Genomic DNA, 18,376 nt, shown 5'->3' on the forward strand with positions numbered 1-18,376 from the left:
TTCCAAACAGAATGCTTCTGGACTTACAATCCTTCCCTAAAGCCATCAATGAGGGCCTGGAAGAGAGGTTTGTTATGAGGAATGGTCTGGAGAATGTTTCCATCTGCTGTTACGTAGCCGATTGCCCACTGACCCAACCGGGTGCAACTTAGTCTGAAGATGTAACTGAAGAGACATAAAAAAACAAAAACAAATGAAGGAGCAGAATAATTTCACACACCGTTTCAAGTTGCAAGGTGCGAACAGATGCTGAAATGTTGCAATATGACAGCACGTCATGTATTGACGTCTGTAACAGCCGGCCGAGTATTACACTGTTGCTTTCGGGCTTGGTTGAGTGACAAGTGCTGTGTAATAAACGGTTATGGTGTTTACACCAACCTAGCTAATGCCAGATCAAATACGTCACACCGCTCATGCTGGCCAAAACTGTGTGACATCGTCTTTCGATGTAATGTTAAGCTATTGATGCTAGATACCAGTACACTGTTAGCCTTTACTAACACCCACTCTTAGACAAATACTACTCACACATGTGTAACTCAACTGGAAGCAAGCACCGCTTGTTATTGCATCATCCAAATTAAGACCAGTAAATGCAAAGTGACATAAAAAAGCGGCTTCTTCTCTCACCTGCCATGTTTGTGAATAAATTTCTGCAGTCTGGCTTTAACTTCGTCGTAAGTGAGAAAGGCCATGTAACCTGGGTGCGTGACTGCCAAACTGTTCCAGTTTCGTAGAAGTGACGACCATGGCTACGACAAAGAAATTGTGACTAATTAGTTTACTGCAGCTTGAAAGTATGATCAAAGTACTTTCATATAACTGCCAGTTGCAGCTGCCTCACAGCGACAAAATTCAGAATAGGTCAAACCCTAAACCATAAGTGAAACCAAATCACCTAAGGTAAACTTAAATATGACATTTCTAAAATAGTTATATTGGTTGTATATAAAATGAATTTACACTTCTAGTGTCTTACAGTGCACTGGTGACGGGACTGTTCCTACAACAGCCTCACTCAGTAATTTTGCCAGTGGTGTGAAGGAAAGTAAAACTAACATGAACAACCACAAAGGTCACTGGTGTTCTGTAAAAGAAATTCTGAATATCTAATTAAACACTAATGGACTGCAGGTAAGTCTCTTCAAACTTGGTTGTTCATAATACTTGCTCCAGTGGACAAGAGATCAAAATGCATCTTTTTCTTGTAGTAGAATTTTTTTTGAATTAGTGTGACATTTTTTCCCAGGGCCAATTAAATAAAGGAGAGAAAAAGGAAACCGATATAATAACAATCACTATTTAGACTGAACTGTGTCCTTTCTGTCTAATCAAGATAAGAACATCATTACTATTTGGGTAACAACCAGCAATAAATAAATTAAAACAATAAAATGTTAGCTTCCAATAAAGGTTTCAGACACAAATGCAAGAGGAAGTGTGTCATAAACAGTTTTTGTGTTTTGGATATGATACCCCGTTGGTTGGAAGGAATTATAATGTAAAAAGAATACAACAAACAAATGGGTGACTGGTAGGACACATTTGAAAAGAGTCAGACGTCGTTTAGTAATGTATTGATAAGCTAACACTCATAAATATTTTCAAAACGAATATGCTTTGAAGACAAATCTGCCTTGTGACCTTTTTCCTGTGGCTTTTCATTATGCCTCGGGTAAGCAACAGCAGTGGCACAGCTCAAAATACACAGAGGCGCTGCATTTTAATGTGTATTTGATTAGCACCCGCCTGACTACAAAATGGAGATCAATGACTCATGTCTAAATGTGATGCTTCAAACTGCTTGTCTGGTAGACATATAGTTGACCTTAAGTAAATACAGTCTTTACAAAGATGAAATTTGGATGACTACCTGAAAAAGCCTGGTGAAAATGTCGAACTCAAAGACGGAGATGTAGTCATTGCATGCCAAGTCTATGGTGGACTTGAGGGCCATTGCTTCCAGCCCTGAGCTGATTGGATGGAATTCATGTAGAGACTGACGAAACACCTTCCAAGGCACAATGGTCCTTTGGAACAGAAAACCAAGAAATATATTTTTAGTGGAATATTCAATGGGTTGGTTTGTTTAAGTTTGTGATTCTTCTTTACGTATAGAGGGCTGAGCTATCAGGTTTACTTGTCATCAAATACGATAGTTGTCTCATGTAAAATTACATGGTAAGGTGCTGGTATGCAGAATTTGATGATTTATGGAGCTAGCTTTTTCAGTTAGTGCTGTCCTCTACGAAATAAACGAACAGGCTGGAGAAAGTTTGCTGGAAACACGGCTTCACATAGATACAACAAAGTACATAAAGGCTTTGAAGAAACAGAGTACTTTTTTCAGCATGTATCAGTCAGACAAAGAATGGGACGATCAATAATTGGTTTTCAGCCTCAGCCAGTGTACAAACCGTTGAGGAAAAACAATTGCCATTTCTGCAAAATAACAATACTAGATTTTAAGTGAACTTAAAATACAACATCCATTTGTCTCACTTGTCGCCGAAGGCACGTCTCCAGAACTCTGCAGCATCAGCCTTGGTGATACGGAAATTGTCGCCCTGAAACAGACCATTTGGAAAGATGGCCTTCAGCTCGGCCAGCATGTGGCTGAAAATCAAAGACAGCTTGGTGAGGTTCCTCCTGTAAAAGCAAACAAAATAATGTTTTATGGTTAACGCCCTGTCAAAAAACAACATCACCAATAATCATTCTATAGTACAGTATTCTATTACATTAAAATTCAGACTGTCAACCACGACTCCACCCCCCAAGCTTTCAACCCTGCGGCTCATGTAATGATGCGGCTAATGCATTTCTTCTAACTGTTGCTAGGGGCGCCCGAGCAGTAAAGGTAAGTGTGAGACACGTGGGATACATGTGTCAAAGACGCAGTCTAATCTAACGTCGCTCTTTGTGCATGAATAAAGCTAGCAACAAAATACCCTCATTATAGAAAAGGTGTAAATTGAAAGGGGAGGACTAACTACCATACTAAGAATAATTTTACGAGTCTGTTTATTTGTAAATGGAAATAATGTGGTGAAATGAACGGATTACAAGAAGCAACGTCCAATAAAGCAGAAATGTTTAGGGAGGATTCCTATTTATTTGTCGGCATTATCATGTGTTTGAGTAAATATTTTACATCGTTTGATTCTAAGGATTGTCCTGATCTAACGAAGCCATTTTCACAGACATTCAAAGAAGTTGAAGACCTCAGGGGACATACTGCTGAGATACGCTGGCTTTATAGTTTTCAGGGATCTCATTTCAGACTGATCGTGAAGCTTCTCTGGTAGGTATATTTTAAAATGGTCATCAAATATTGAGTTTAAGCTTTCCAATTATATGTGGCACGACATATTTCAGTGACTGGTGAAATTGTATGTATTTATCAAAAGTGTGGCGGCCCACCAGAACGTTAAGGTACCGTATATTATGAAAACTCTTTCAGTGTACGGTCTTTCTTTTTAATATCTCATGTTTCAATGTGAGCACATGTGGCTTATAGTCAGGTCCAGCTTTACTATGTACAAAATGTTGGTTTCTTTCAAAATGTGCTGGGTGCGTCTTATATTTAGGTGCGCCTTATAGTCCAACATTTACGGTAATATTCCATAGGGTGAGTCTGTGAATCACATTTAAAATATCCACCTGTCCGTGTTTTGTCTGTGCAAAAAGTGAAAGGAAGAGAAACTATGAGGTAAAGTCAGATTATACTGTACAGTAATCACCCTGAAATTGGTGATTGCTACACACATTACTGCACAACAACCAGTTTTGTGAACCAGTGTCACATATTTAGCAAAGATATTTTGTCATCATTCTTAATAATTATTGAGTATTATGAACTTAATTGAATTTCCTCCTACACGACAAGCTTGAGATAAGCATTATTCTTATTCCTTCAGTTGCATCCCACATAAAGAGAGTGTAACTTATGGAATTGCCACACAGGAAGTCCACTGAAAACACATTAAGAGGACCAGCAAATGGAAAGCTCAACATTCCTCTGTAAGACTGAAGTAACGGGTAGCAAAAAAAATGATGCAAAGGAGAGGTTAGAGCAAGGGAAAAAGTGCAGCGTTGGCAAAGCTCTGTAGTACCTGGCAGCATTGGCAGAGTGATTCTAAGGACGCTAATTTATGAACCCGCACAAACAAAAACATTGAGTGTGGTTGTTGTGCAGCAGATATTGACATGCACGAGAGCGACAGTAATAAAAAGGCAGACCACGCTGCAGCTGCGGGACACTATGTCGCCTATGAAGATGAAAACTGGAGAAATAGCTTTAATTGAGAATAGCATAAAAAAATCAACAACACAAACTGTGTTCCAGATGGCTTGCAACACATGTTCATGGTTTTAGTATATGGCATTAAAATAAAATTGACGTTAGCATTAAGTGACTAATATTTTAACATGGGATTTATGGGACATATTTTGATTGTCCCAAGGCAAACACCACAAACAACCCAAAAACATAAAAATCAAGCAAATGGAATTTTTAAAAAAAAGGGGCAGTAACAGAATGGCATCACTCCCGGCCATCACCATCCTACAATGGTAGCACTGTAGTCCGTGTTTGCGCTACCCCCTCCAACTGTTTCATTATCCGAATGCTGTGCCACCGTGAACAATGAAGAGTCACACAAAAGAGCCACATTTTGACCGCCATGTTTCATCTATCCCTGGCGGCCACCACAGCAAAAAAATACTTTTTTTTCTCTGAATAGTAGATTGTTGTCAACCTCCGCCACCATTCTTTCCCCCACTGGTGCTATAGATTGACCTCTGAACTTGCAGCTGGCTGCTCCCTTCCTGTTTCCTGCTGCTTGTGATAAAGTAGTTTAGCTCATCAGCCAGGTCCGTACTGTGCTAATACGGCGCAGCGCAGCAGCAAAGGTCAGCCCTTACAGAATGAACGTCTGTCTGGATTTTAAAGAAGCCCGCAGCTGTATTATCTTTGCTTCTCAAAACTTAAGCCGGGAAATCAGATTGATCACATGAAGCCAAAGTCTTGCAAGAAGTGCATCAAAGGTGATTTTCATAGCATTTTTATTAAGATCGATGGACCAAAACAACAAATTAGGACAACCACTTTAAAGCAAAACGTTCTGTTTGTTAATCATTTGGGCACCAGCCACTAATGAACTATATTTATTTGGACTTAAATTAATTCAAGCAGTTTCTCTCAAATGGGCAGAGCCAGTGACAGACAGCTTTTGCCGTTTTGACTAGTTTTGTAGCTAAATAGGCAAAGGAAAAGCTTGAACCCTCATCTTTTTTCTTTATGAAAGGATTTTTACAGCTCTTACCATTGTTTTGATTAACAATTGTTAATTGTTAAAAGTTTCTTGAAAATACTTGTTTCCAAGAAAACTGAGAAAAACAGCTTTTTGTAAATTATACTTTTTAAGCATAAATTCCATGCTTCCCCCCCCCTTTTTTTTTCATTTGTGATACTTTTAATATCCAAACAATGCAAATCAACATTTTATTGCAAGAACACTGAACTGATGCATGAACTTTGTAAGAACTTTGACGCGAAACTTTTCAGGTGAAGTGATCATATGATATCGGTCATCATGGCGATCGTGATCCCTTTGAGCAACCGTTCCAGCAGATGCACACAAAATGTCGTCCCTCAATGCTTCTGAATATGTTTTTATTGGTTATGCCATTAAATGACAAACAACAAACAAAGGCCATTAGACCTATTTTAACCTATCAAGATATAAATTAATCTCTACATCGAACATATTTGTAATAAGGGCTGTCAAAAAATAACATTTGCAATCAGTTAAAGATGATTAATTCTAAGGGTTATTAAATGTCAAATTAGTCATAGAAAAATAAATTCCGTATTTTCCAAGCACAACAAGGCAAGGTTGAGACTATAAACACAGGCCTAGAGAGCCCTCTTTCAGTTTAGTGTTAAAATGTGAAATGTTATACTCATGTGAAATGATATACCCGGTAAAAAAAATGGCAATAATTTAAATCTCACCCAAGTATAATTTGCACCCCTGGCCAAACTATGAAAAAAAACTCCAACATAGTATGGGAAAACAGGTGCACATTACTTATTGACATTGCACCATTCAATAAAAATGTATTTAAATATACTTTAGCTGCTTATTGCTGCCAATCAACATTTTATCTGTAAAAGTTGATAGGTTTTAAGATCCAAAATATTTATTTTTTTCTCATACTCATTCAGGTCCACAAATGCATTCTAAAATGCAAGTAAAATAAAAAGTCAAAGTTATTCTAATATGCTAGGAAAAGTGGTATTAAGATTTAATTAAAGTTTTATAATGATAGACTAAACAGTTCTTGAGATTGTAAATTTCAAAAGAAGGAAGGAAGTATGTCGTAAAATTCCCCTTTAAACTAAATATTTGCTTACATTAGCTTCCAAACATAACAGAGAGGAACATCAGTTATGTAAATGGCTAAAATAGTTGCCGTTTATTCTAATTTTTTTAAAAGTAGAGATAGTAGGGGAGTTGTTTATGCAACTTTTTGTGAAAATGACGTGGTTGATGTGCCTGGATATTTGCTTAATTTGTTGCACTTTATGCAAAAAAATAGTTCATATAAATAACTACCGTATTTTCCGCACTATAAGGCGCACCTAAAAGTCTTAATTTTTTTCAAAAGCTGACCATGCGCCTTATAAGACAGTGCGCCTTATATATGGCTCAATATCAAAATTCGCAAGGTCTCGCAACTTACGCAACAGCCGCCGACTCGATTTTCCCCGGACGTGGAGTAGTCCGCGGTGTATGCTGGGATTTATATACCGGCGTTTCATTGGCTTACCAATGTGTCAATCATCATTTGAATCGATCGCTATTGGCTAAAGTTATTCGGAGCCTCGGATTGGCTAGAGGGCCAAAACAAACCCTGCAATTGGCTGAAAAAGATGTGTCAATCATCCGTTAAATCGATCGCTATTGGCTGAAGTTATTCGGAGCCTTGGATACGCTAGAGGGCCAAAACAAACCCTGCAATTGGCCAAAAAAGATGTGTCAATCATCCGTTAAATCGATCGCTATTGGCTGAAGTTATTCGGAGCCTCGGATACGCTAGAGGGCCAAAACAAACCCTGCAATTGGCCGAAAAAGATGTGTCAATCATCCGTTACATTGATCGCTAATGGCTGAAGTTATTCGGAGCCTCGGATACGCTACAGGGCCTAAACAAACCCTGCAATTGGCCAAAAAGGATGACTGAATAGCAAGCTTGCTAAACAAGGCCATAAAGAAACATGTTTCATTAGTCTGTATCTGTAGATATTTTATGCTCCTGGATTTACTACACTCACGGTTGTAAGAAGACAATGATTCCGTATCATTATTGAACGTGAGAACTCAGGTGAGTTATGCGGCTTTATATTTTCCCGGTATCTTGTTTTAGAACGATCTTGATGTTGCTGTGATGAGTTGAGTGAATTAAATTCAATTCCAAGTGTTTATTGTCATATGCACAGTAAAGTTGCGAGCGAAAAAGAAAAAAGAAACTAAGGAATGGTTGCCATTTCTTGAATTCCAAGACTTTAACCTTCCGAATGATATTTGAAATGACGCATTTAAGTGACATCGTACGGACACCGCATCCGCACGTGTCTACGACACGTATTTGCTTCTTTGCAAGCTTTGGTAATGTTAAGGGGGTAATAAGTTTGACTGAATCGTCTGACTGTTTTGTCGACGTTCCCATTGTAGCGCCTTATAATCCGGTGCGTCTTATCTATGGAAGATATAGGACCAAAAACCATTTTTTGGGGGTGCGCCCTATAGCGCGGAAAATACGGTAATAAGAGCACACGTTACATGACTATGTAGAAAATAATTCCCCTTTAAAAACGAGACTAATCAAAACAAAGTCCAAACGTACTCGAGGAGTTAAGTATGGAGCCCCTCATACGCTAGTTTCAAGTGCGTGACTATTATCCTGCAGTCATCACTTTACAAATTCAAAACTACGGAACTGGCTCTTCATGACATCTTCATCAGGAAACGGTGCTCCTCAATAGTGCACTTGAGTATTGATCCAAGCACACAGCTCAACAAACAAGCGCCTGAATGAAACCAGCAGCTATCTCTAATTTCTTGACCAACTACAACATATTGGATTACTATGCGTTTGTCTCAAACAGGTAAAACACTAATTGGAGATTAAGGTAGAACATTTTTGTTGCAGGGCAAAGTAATTTGAGTGTAGTTTTGTACCAATTTGAGCCAATTTGACGTAGCCCGAATAATTACAGGAGCTAAATGAGAAGCAAGTGGACTGTGGATTAATCAACACTCTCATACTATGACTAATGACTTCCTGCGATAAAAAACATATCACATGGATAAATGTGTATATGAGTGTAAGAACATGTAAATGAGGTGATTCACCCTTAGTCTATGAGGTGCGAATATGAGTTTCCATTTGTGGCCATACACTAAAAAGGGCCTTATGGTCCTTCTGGTGGAATCATTAAATGAAACAAAGTGTGAAGTGAAGATTCACTGTAATGGAAGCAAAAGCAGGGAAAAAAAAAGTCTTGAGCTGGTTCTCTACAAATAGATGACCAACAAAAACGTTTCTGTCGAATTCGTATTAAAAACGTACACGCAGCTGCGATTTGAAGTTACATTATGGCAGGTCTTTGAGAATAAAATATGCAGTTTCAAATAACTTAGATACAATTTGGGATGCCCTGAAAAAAGTGTAACATTGGCTAAATGGTTGACTTGTGATATTTATTATGGCTGTGCTTTCCTATCCATGTTTGAGGAGGAGTATCCTATTGTTTTCCCAAAGCAAGCCCAGCAGCCACTGGCATCATACCTTATGTTCATGCAAACTTTGTTTCTTATCAGTTTGATCAAACAATTTTCTTTGGCACACAGCCATTTGTGTATGACTCAACAACCACCACTTTAAAGCCGGTCTGTAAAAGGACCAAAATAACGTTAAGTTAGTTCCGCTAGTGTATCACAGGTAGATTTTAAGAAATAGGCAACTTGTTTTAAGTGGGTGCTGTGCGATTAAATCTTAAAAGCAATGAGGACCTCTAGCAAATGTATACATGCAGGACTTCAAACAACGCGCAGAAAAACACTATTTAACTTTTAAGGACCGCATCTTCACATATTAACAAGAAACAATGACTATCTTAACCAGAGTCCTGATGTTCATGTTTGGTTATGTAAGAAAAGTTATGCAGTGTGTTTAGAACAGTGTTTCTCAACTGGTCTGAATTGAGGACCACCTTTAAATCCTAATGACAAGCTGGAACCCAAACAAGTAATAATTTCCACTTCTCAAATTTCTACAATAAAAGGATTGCGCAGAGATAGTATAATATATTCACCTTTATTTAAAAAACAAAACCAACAAAACCACTTCAAATACCGTATATACTTGCATGAAAGATTGCATTGCATATAAGCGCAACCCCCTACAACTACTTTAAAAATCGCCACATATTAGAAGGAATTAAAAATACTTAAAAAGCGTGTACCCAAATAATCTTTTTTAAATTATGTAGGTGATAAATATTAATATACTCATAAAAAGCGAAATATTTAACATATTTAAAGAGTTTATTGTACCTTCCAGCAGCGCTTCAATTGCAGACACTGATACATTATTTTCGTATTTCGTAATAGTTTCGTTCTTTGTCTCATCCGTTGTTGTCCCCGTTTTCCACTTTTCCTTTCCCTTATCATTAATTTTCTTGGGACCCATTATAATGGGCAGAAAAAGGAAATAAAACCAACAAAGTCCTGATAAAATATGATGTGTTCTCTCTCAAACCTGTCAACTGACAAAAAAATAATCCAACAAGAATGGAAGTAAAAAAAAAAGGTTACCAAACAATTTGGGCACGCAAACCAACTTTTATTTAAAGGGTTACCATCAGGAGGCTGAGGTTGAACTCTGCGACACGAAAAAAAGAGATCTACGCCGGGCAATATAAAAAAAATTAAGAGTACCAGTATAGAAAGGTCAGCTTTAGTTCAACTGTTAAATCCTTCCACAAATATCCAATGGCCAAATAAAGAACCAAAACGCCTCTCACTGTGTACAATGTAAGCCCTCTCAGTTGTAAAACTCATCCACCTTCAAGCCCACGACTTCCTGTGAACATCTGGACCTATGAACGGGGGTCAGGATGTGATTGAAGCTAAGCCCAACAAAAAGATGAAAAGGTCTCTTAAGAGAGGTCAAAACTATATCCGAGAACTTTCTTTTGATCAGCCTTGTGAAGTCTTTACTCATTCAGTGGTTAACAGGTTAAGTAGACTGAACATTTGGGGTGGGATGATATGCTTTAGTCATGATTCAATTGTATCACTAGAATTGTATTACGATTCGATATAATTGATGATTGCGATTTAAATTTCTTTTCTAAAACCAAGCAGCTCAAACAATACACTTCTGGGACAATAAACCATGACTGATGTCCAAACAATGCACACCAGCCTAAGTCAGTCAGTACGGAAGCTGACATTTATTTCAACTGAGACAATGAGAACATAACATGTACACTATGCAACAAGTTTCCAGCCACAAAATGTCCTGAACTGAAATATCAACGTAACACAATTTTGGACCTTTAATGATCCTCTTTACAATTAACACAGTAGGATGATAAAATAGTGCCTCTAAAAGAAAAAGAAAAACAGCACAAGTATAAGCTAAAATCAAGATCCTTCAAATTCAACCTATTTTTTTTCCAAAACCCTGTGCTGCAGGTAAACATTGCTGTTGAAGGTGATGCTTTAAGTAATAAAATACAACGTTTGTGCAAAAAATGCCTCCAAAAGAAAGCAGCTGAACTGTGAGCTTTTAAACTAAAGTGCTTTAATTCAAGTTTTGCAAAACCCTGGGTTGTAGATTAAAGCCAACAAACAAAAACTACAGCACTTTTTAATACCAGCATGTAACAGATAATCTACTGTTACTTTTGGCTGGTTCTGTTAATTGAGCTAGGGCTTAGGAGTATCAAGGTTCTTGTGCAGAAACAAGAGCTGATCGGGTCGTTTGGTTGGTCAATGTTGATATCGGGGTGATGGCACAAAAGATGTGCGGTCATGTTCGTCGTATTACCGCAATGGGATACGGGTCTGCAGCAAAGTTTGCAGACAATTTTGGTCATGTCTAGCTCCATCTTTCAGGGAACTGCAAAAACTAAAATGTGTCCATACCTTGGATTTAAAAGTCATGGGCTCAATTTTCCACTTCCATTTACTTTCGCACATTTTTACGTATACCGGGTACGATGTCACAAAATCGATTCTGGAGAGAAACTTTGATTTTAAACATCGACAAAAAACATATATACAGATGTTACCCTACTTTCTAACAGGATAGGCTCCGGACGATAGTTTGTACGTTGAAATTGTTCGGAAGTTGCTTCAGTGCTATACTGGTATTTTGTATGGAATGTATGTTTAAAGTTTATAAAATTATGTTTAAGGCTTGTATAAGTAACCTGTATTGTTTTGAAACTCAAAATTAAACATTTAATAAAATTATATGCTGTGTAAAGTTACAAAGCAGGCTAAATGATAAAACATAGTACTGCAAAAACAAAGCTACACATTAGGCGTTGACATTCTGTGGACTGTGCAGCCCTTTGAGACTCGGGCTATACAAATAAACATGACTTGACTATAAAGATAAGTAAAGTTTAACTTACTTTTGGAAGACTTAGAGTCTCACCCAACATTTTTTTTAAATTAAAAATCTCTTTTTTCCAAATAAACTGTAATTTGATGCCTTTAAATTAACACTCAAGATGTCTTGTGGACTCAAACTGTAATAGGAGACGTGCAAAGATTACAATTTTGAATTTGGTCCCTCAAGTTGTGTTGATAATTGAATTGCTCATTATCATATTTTCACCTTCATCGTTGTTTCATTATTATACAGGGAACTTTTTCCCTCCCTTCCATGTTTGCACCTCGACTTCAAAGCTAGGTAAAGAACTATTTAGAATGAGCAAACATTCGCTATTGAGTGTATAATGTCTTAGGTGTGTATCTTTATGTAGACAAAAACTTCATGAGGTTAGTATGGACGGTGTGGGAGTCAAATCTTCCAGTGGTTTACCTTCATCGCTCTTATTCGGATCTTGACCTCAGCTCAAGACTCACAGAGCTATCAAATGTAGACTCGACACCAACAGATCTAGGCTTACAATATGAAGTTACATTTAAACTTTCAAAATACTTTTCAAAGTCAGTCTCTTCACAAAAAAATATCTGTGGCCCAATTCAACAGCGTCCTGGTGTATTTTATACCCCAGAAAAATTGGTTCACTCTCGAGTTTAACAGTCTCCACACACTATAACTTTTGATTCATTCTGGTTCAGTAACCGAGAATATATTTGTTGAAAGAGCTGATGCCATTTACTTGTATTTTAGTTAAATATGTGGTTATAGATATATTGTCTAGAGCTGCAACAAAGAATCGATAAAAACGATTAAAATAGATAGTTAAAATCGTTGGCAAGGAATATCATCACTGATGCGTTGTGTTGCGCGATTAATACGTCGCTGAGTACGCTGCGGAGTCAGTGACGTCACACGCAGCGCAAGTCGGCGAGCATAACAGAGCGAGGTAGAGTGCAAACTAAGGCGCTATTTTCAAAGGGTATGGTAAATTCAACTCATGAATCATGACAGACACGGAGAAATCAGTTCAACCTAAGTCTGCAAAAGTGTGGGAGCAATCCACACTTCACGAAACAAAAAAGTGCGTCACTTGCAAGCTTTGCAATAGTGATCTGGTAGCTTTTCTTGTAAGCTAAGTGTTTAATTGTGCTTCATAGAAAAAAAAAACTCCACTTTTACACGATGGTAGTGGGATTGAGCATCAAGTTTTAATTTCCTGGCAAAGTCTGAGTGATTAAGTGAGGAAATGAATTGGTAATCTTTGGTCGCTCGCCTAATACTAGCGTTTGCTTGTTAGCTTATTAATGAGCTTATTAAGTGTGAGCTGGATACTTTTTATTCCAGTTAAATGAATTAATGTTTTTTTATTTGGGTGTAGCAAAGAATAAACCTGTACAGTATCCACCGCTAATTAACAAAAGGGAACAACAAAATATGTGCACCAAACACAAACAAAAAAAAAGCTGATGAATACAGTAATAACAAACATGTGGCCACCCTTGTTGCACTTATAATCTTAAACAGTGTTTAATTGTGCTTTATAAACAAGCTCAACTTGCACACACTGGTGCTAATAAATTGAGGATTAAACATCATGTTTTATTTTTCTGGAAAAGTCTGAGCGATTATCGTGCCCTTGTAAATTGTGCCATAATACATACTTATACTATACTTATCTCGATAGAAAACGGCAAACACCGACGAGCTGCATGATGACAAAGACATCATGCTGGCCACCGCGAACAGCTGTCGTCACGGAGAGCATCCTTAACATGATCGTAGTTGACATGCCAACATTTATGCATTGCAATGCAGTTTTTAAAGGATGAGTGAGTGATAGTGAGCAAGGGTGATATTGGTTACTTTTTGCTAGTTAATGTTGAAAATCATGTTACTGGGTTTTCAGATTTGCATTTTATTTCTTGTTTCAAAAGCTCGTGTGTCTTAAACATCAAAAATGCCTCTTTTTGCACTTTATAAAAAAGGACATTTTATAAGGGGTATAGCATACATTTGTATGTATTTTGATTATTTGACAAACAGAGGTTTTTAATGTTTAATATTGCAGAATACTCTGTTTTGTGCACTGTGTTCTTATTTGTGCGAAACATTTCAATATTTGAAAAAAGAAGAGGAAATTAATGTTTTCCTCATCGATTAATCGTAAATACTATTGTCAGATTAATGAATTAAGAAAATAATTATAAGTTGCAGCCCTATTCGCTTATGAAAATATACAGTTGTCACTCAGGGAAAATGACCCAAAAATAATTATCAAATGGACCATTCAAAATTAGAAGTATTCATTTCAAGAAACACCTTATTATGCAATATGTGGAAAGACCAATGTTCTTTGCATAAGAGAAAATGTTTACTTGCTTTGATTAATGGATACTCACCTGCTCGGCATGCTCCCTGCTTTTTAACAATAGATGGCAGTGTAAAATGCAATGTTTACACAAAGCTCAAATTCCCAACATCAACAACCACATATTAGCAATGTTGGTCGCCTCAAATTCAACAGGAAAAAAGGACTTGAGTTTAATACCTAGGCTTAGAATAATAATATAGGAAGTTCATTTTGCCCTCATTGCGGATATTTTGAAGAAATACAGAACTTGTTGCCACCTTTAAACATATGGTTCTATACAACAAGCTTTTTTGGATTTTACGACTTGACAAATTGTTGAAAATCAGCCGCACACTAAACTATGAAGTGTACCCCAGGTGGTTTCATGCTTTAGGCAGTTTCGGTTGATTATTTTTTATTTTTTTTATCCGCAAGCACATTGCACCTCAGATCAATAAACAACATCTCAAAGGTGAAAAAATACCAAACCAAAAAAACAAAATGCTTTATCAGAACAAACTATTCATAAAAAAGTAATCTTGCTCACAACAGAAACAGCAGCTGGAAAATGGCACAACAGAAATAAAAGGATAAAAATACCGACAAGACAATGAGGGATCTAAGTGATCTGCAGCTGGGAATTTCCTAATTAACACTGCAGTGAATTTGAGTTGGGTCAGAATTTCAAGGGCTTTTTAGTGGCCTTTTGTAAAAATAGGGCTTATTTTATAGTGATTGCACGTACAAAAGTCATATCCAGATGCATAGAGAACCTAAACCACACCTAAAAGGTGTGTGACTTAAGCATAAAGAGATTGCGAGGTATAGGCACAAAGTATGTAGATTCTGTGAAAAATAAAATGAAAATTATCCTCACCAAAGGCTCTGCTACATCGAACCAGAAAACCACAACTCTCATTTTGACTCATCAGAAATACCACCTCAAATTGTAAAAATCATGGTCTCACACACCTGGGTTGCGAGTTCTCTTCATACATGCGCTCCTTGCCCTCCTTGAACAAACTGATGGTCTGCTTGGTCTTCTTGGTCAGGTTCTCCATGAAGACCCGAAAGTACTCGTTTTCTCCCAGGGTTTCCATTTTGCCCTCGTAGCGGGATAAAATTGTACGCAGGTGCTGGTACGTGTCGGGCAACAGGTCCAGGATGTAAGGGGGGCTGTTCTTCAGAGCCAGTTTGGGGTTTTGGCACAGGCGCACCACCTGCAAAGATTAAAGATTAGAACGTGTCATGAACTAAAAACAAACAAACAAAAAATAAACCAAGGTACTAATCATTTGGGGAAAAAATGGATCGTCCGGCTTCATTTTGATCCTTCGCTTCATGTACACCTGGTAGGATATATCGTACAAAATCTTGTTTTCATACCTAAAACAGTAATTACAGAGTAGAGCTCTAAATACCGTATCCATTTTTGTAAAACGCGCACTCGTGCAAAAAAACCTTCACAAACATTGTGTCAAGAACCATCTTGATGGGATTTAATATTGGAGGGGAGAATATATTGTGTGATGAGATAAAAGCTAAGGCCTTTCCTTATGTCATCTGTTACCCTACAGGTCTAGTAGCTAAGAATCTGCTTTCACCACCGCAATCCGGGTTAGAATCCCGTTGCATCAAATGTGGTAGGCGATATATTTTTCAACTGCTCCATCATCATCTTTCCTGAATGTAGTGGGAATGATGCCCAATAGTCTTTTGAGAAGAATGCGCCAATGAGCAAATCCCTTATGGCTACATAATAGGCAATTTATCACTGTTGCACACTGCGTTCACTCATGACTAAAAGAGAAGTACATTAGAAGCTAAAAAATGAGAAAAATGCTTTCATATATAGCACACTTTCCAAGGTATTTGCCATTTATCAGGAGCTTCAATTTTGACTACATCAAGCATCCTTTGATTCCTCACCAGTGTTTCATGACTTAATCTATCACTTCAGTAGTTCGACCAACAATCATTACCAAAACAAAAAAAAAGTAGTAATGGATGAGCAACAAGATTATCTTTCTTGAGTTGGTAGAACCGTTTCATCCACAGTGTCAATTATCAACTATGCTGGGTGGTGAGAAATTACTGCTGGACAGACTTCTGGACTAATGTGCAACCTTAGTTACGCCCCACCTACTGTACTTCTGCAGTGTGAGTCACCATTGACCATTAAGAATAAAAACTCACTCTGCAAAAGCAGACTTACTGCCGCTGGATCCTTCCATTTATCAGACCATTTTTAAAGTTATTTCATTTTTTGTTTAGCATGATTTGTTTAGCAAACATTAGGATATATATATATATATATATATATATATATATATATATATAAACAACATTTCTGTAAATAACACACCTTATATTTGATTACACAAGCTTTGAAATGTTGAGTGACACCCACACAGATCTATGCTATATGATCCAATTCTGGGCTGCCTTATTCAAGGCAACAAAACACTTGGTTCAGGACACAAGAAATTAGGTCATTGTGAAATCTTGGCAAATTCTAATACCGAGTTGTCAAAAAGCCATGAAGCAATGGATCCTAAATGAGTTTCACTATTTGGCAGCTATCAGCCGATGATGCAATGAATTAGCCCCAACTCCCCTTGAAAAAAATAAACAGGCAACACATACTCCCAAAGCAGTTTTACCTCTTTCATGGAAATTCATCATGGGTAAGCTTTTCATTCTGGGGGGGTGTGTTACCGTTTTTATTTAGGAAAAGAACTCTTTGAAAAAAAATCTTTAAATAATTTGAAAGTGTCATGAAAAGGAAGAAATTGCTTGCAAACATTCCCATTGGGCGAAACACTCATTTTGTCAATGAGAATTTTTTATTTAAGTGCCATTCTTCGTTGAAAAAAACATCATCAGATAAATTAAATAAATTCACAATTTCAACGGATTATAATGATTTAAGATGTGTGTAATAGTCACAATTAAATAGGATTAGAGGGAAATAGTGTATTTCAAATAGAATTTCAGTTTTTGAAGGTAATTATACTGTATCCACTTAAGATGCTTTTGAACGATCATTTAAAAATCAATGTAAACATGGTGCTAAAAAAAGATCAGGGACAACAGCTCTCATGTAAATTTTACCCGGGTCTTAAACCTGATAAGACTGCAGCTAAGCCAATGCATCTTGTATCAAAAAGCACAGAACACTACGTGACCACAGGCACATGCAGTAGTACTGCATTTACGCAGGTATGATAAATAATGTTAAAAAACAACTACAGCAAACAAACGCATAGTGAAAATTTACATTAGTCAATTCTAGGACTTAAAGTCAACCTAAAATAGTGCTATTCAATGCCCTCAGCTATAAACAAGCAATTACATGCTTCCAATTTTCTGAAGCAATGTTCTGAGTATTCCTGGAAAACATACCGTCAGTGTAACAAAGTGAGAAAAAGACAATATCCTCAGAGTATAATAAACCTGAGCATAGGTAACAGTTTGAAAGGTGGAATGAGCCTTTAGAATGTTTTTAGAAAGTTGATCAACTTGCCTAAAAAAATATGACAAAATTCTATTTCTAATTATTTAGATTATAATAGTGCTCAAAAGATTCAAAACATTCAACCATCTTATTCCAATTTAGAATATTTCAAAGAATTGAGCAAGATTTCTCATAAATTGGGCATTCAAGCATTTTATATACATTACTTCACACACACCCAAAAAGGGAAATTATTTGGAACACCACTTGTATTGTGAGTCTGCCGCTGCTTCAGTTTGAGGCAAAGGGTTTTCCTTTGCAAGTATCGATCTAGTGGTAGTTTTGTAGATGAATCACAATAGAGGATATTGTGTTACACAAGCGATTGAGGTCAACAACAGAACAAGAAGCCAGTACCCTGCAGAAAAATTAATCTTAGTTTATGCAGTGGATTAAAAGTATATGCCGGTGTCCGATTTTTGTTAAATTATCCCTCTAATGTCATAATTTATTTTAATATCCATTCCATTAAAGTTTATTTTTTTTAACAGCCACGGTGATTGCATTTGACAACACAAGTGTAATGCTACCATTAAGTAACCAACTTTCCAAAAGACCAAGCCCATCTACAAAAAAGTATTTACTTGTGTTCCTGTGTGACATGAAGCATTGTCCTGCATGAATACTGCGGACAGAGTGGGTGGTGAACACAAGTAAGGATGTATGTTCTTTTGCAGAAGGTTCTGATACAACTTAGCATTCACTCGGTCATGTAACTGTGCAAGAGGCCCAACTCCTGCTGCAGAAAACATGCCTCAAACCATGACACTTCCTCCTCCACCTTTTGAAGACTTTACACCAGGGGTCGG

The 18,376-nt window shown here is 37.2% G+C and overlaps 1 protein-coding gene across 2 annotated transcripts in view; it reads right to left on the reverse strand.

Moving 5' to 3' along the window:
* cbl (Cbl proto-oncogene) overlaps positions 1 to 18,376 on the reverse strand; it is a 37,547-nt gene that overhangs the window by 14,382 nt on the left and 4,789 nt on the right. For both annotated transcript variants that reach the window (XM_088345370.1, XM_088345369.1), the window contains exons 2-6: positions 15,023 to 15,270; positions 2,506 to 2,652; positions 1,877 to 2,033; positions 634 to 755; positions 28 to 165 (exon numbers count right to left, since the gene is read on the reverse strand). In XM_088345370.1, coding sequence (XP_088201496.1) covers positions 28 to 165; positions 634 to 755; positions 1,877 to 2,033; positions 2,506 to 2,652; positions 15,023 to 15,270 — 812 coding nt within the window. The remainder of the gene's footprint in view (positions 1 to 27; positions 166 to 633; positions 756 to 1,876; positions 2,034 to 2,505; positions 2,653 to 15,022; positions 15,271 to 18,376) is intronic.

The sequence above is a fragment of the Urocampus carinirostris genome, chromosome 10 (assembly GCF_059441175.1).
Source record: "Urocampus carinirostris isolate Australia breed hairy pipefish chromosome 10, RoL_Ucar_1.0, whole genome shotgun sequence".
NCBI lineage: Eukaryota > Metazoa > Chordata > Actinopteri > Syngnathiformes > Syngnathidae > Urocampus > Urocampus carinirostris.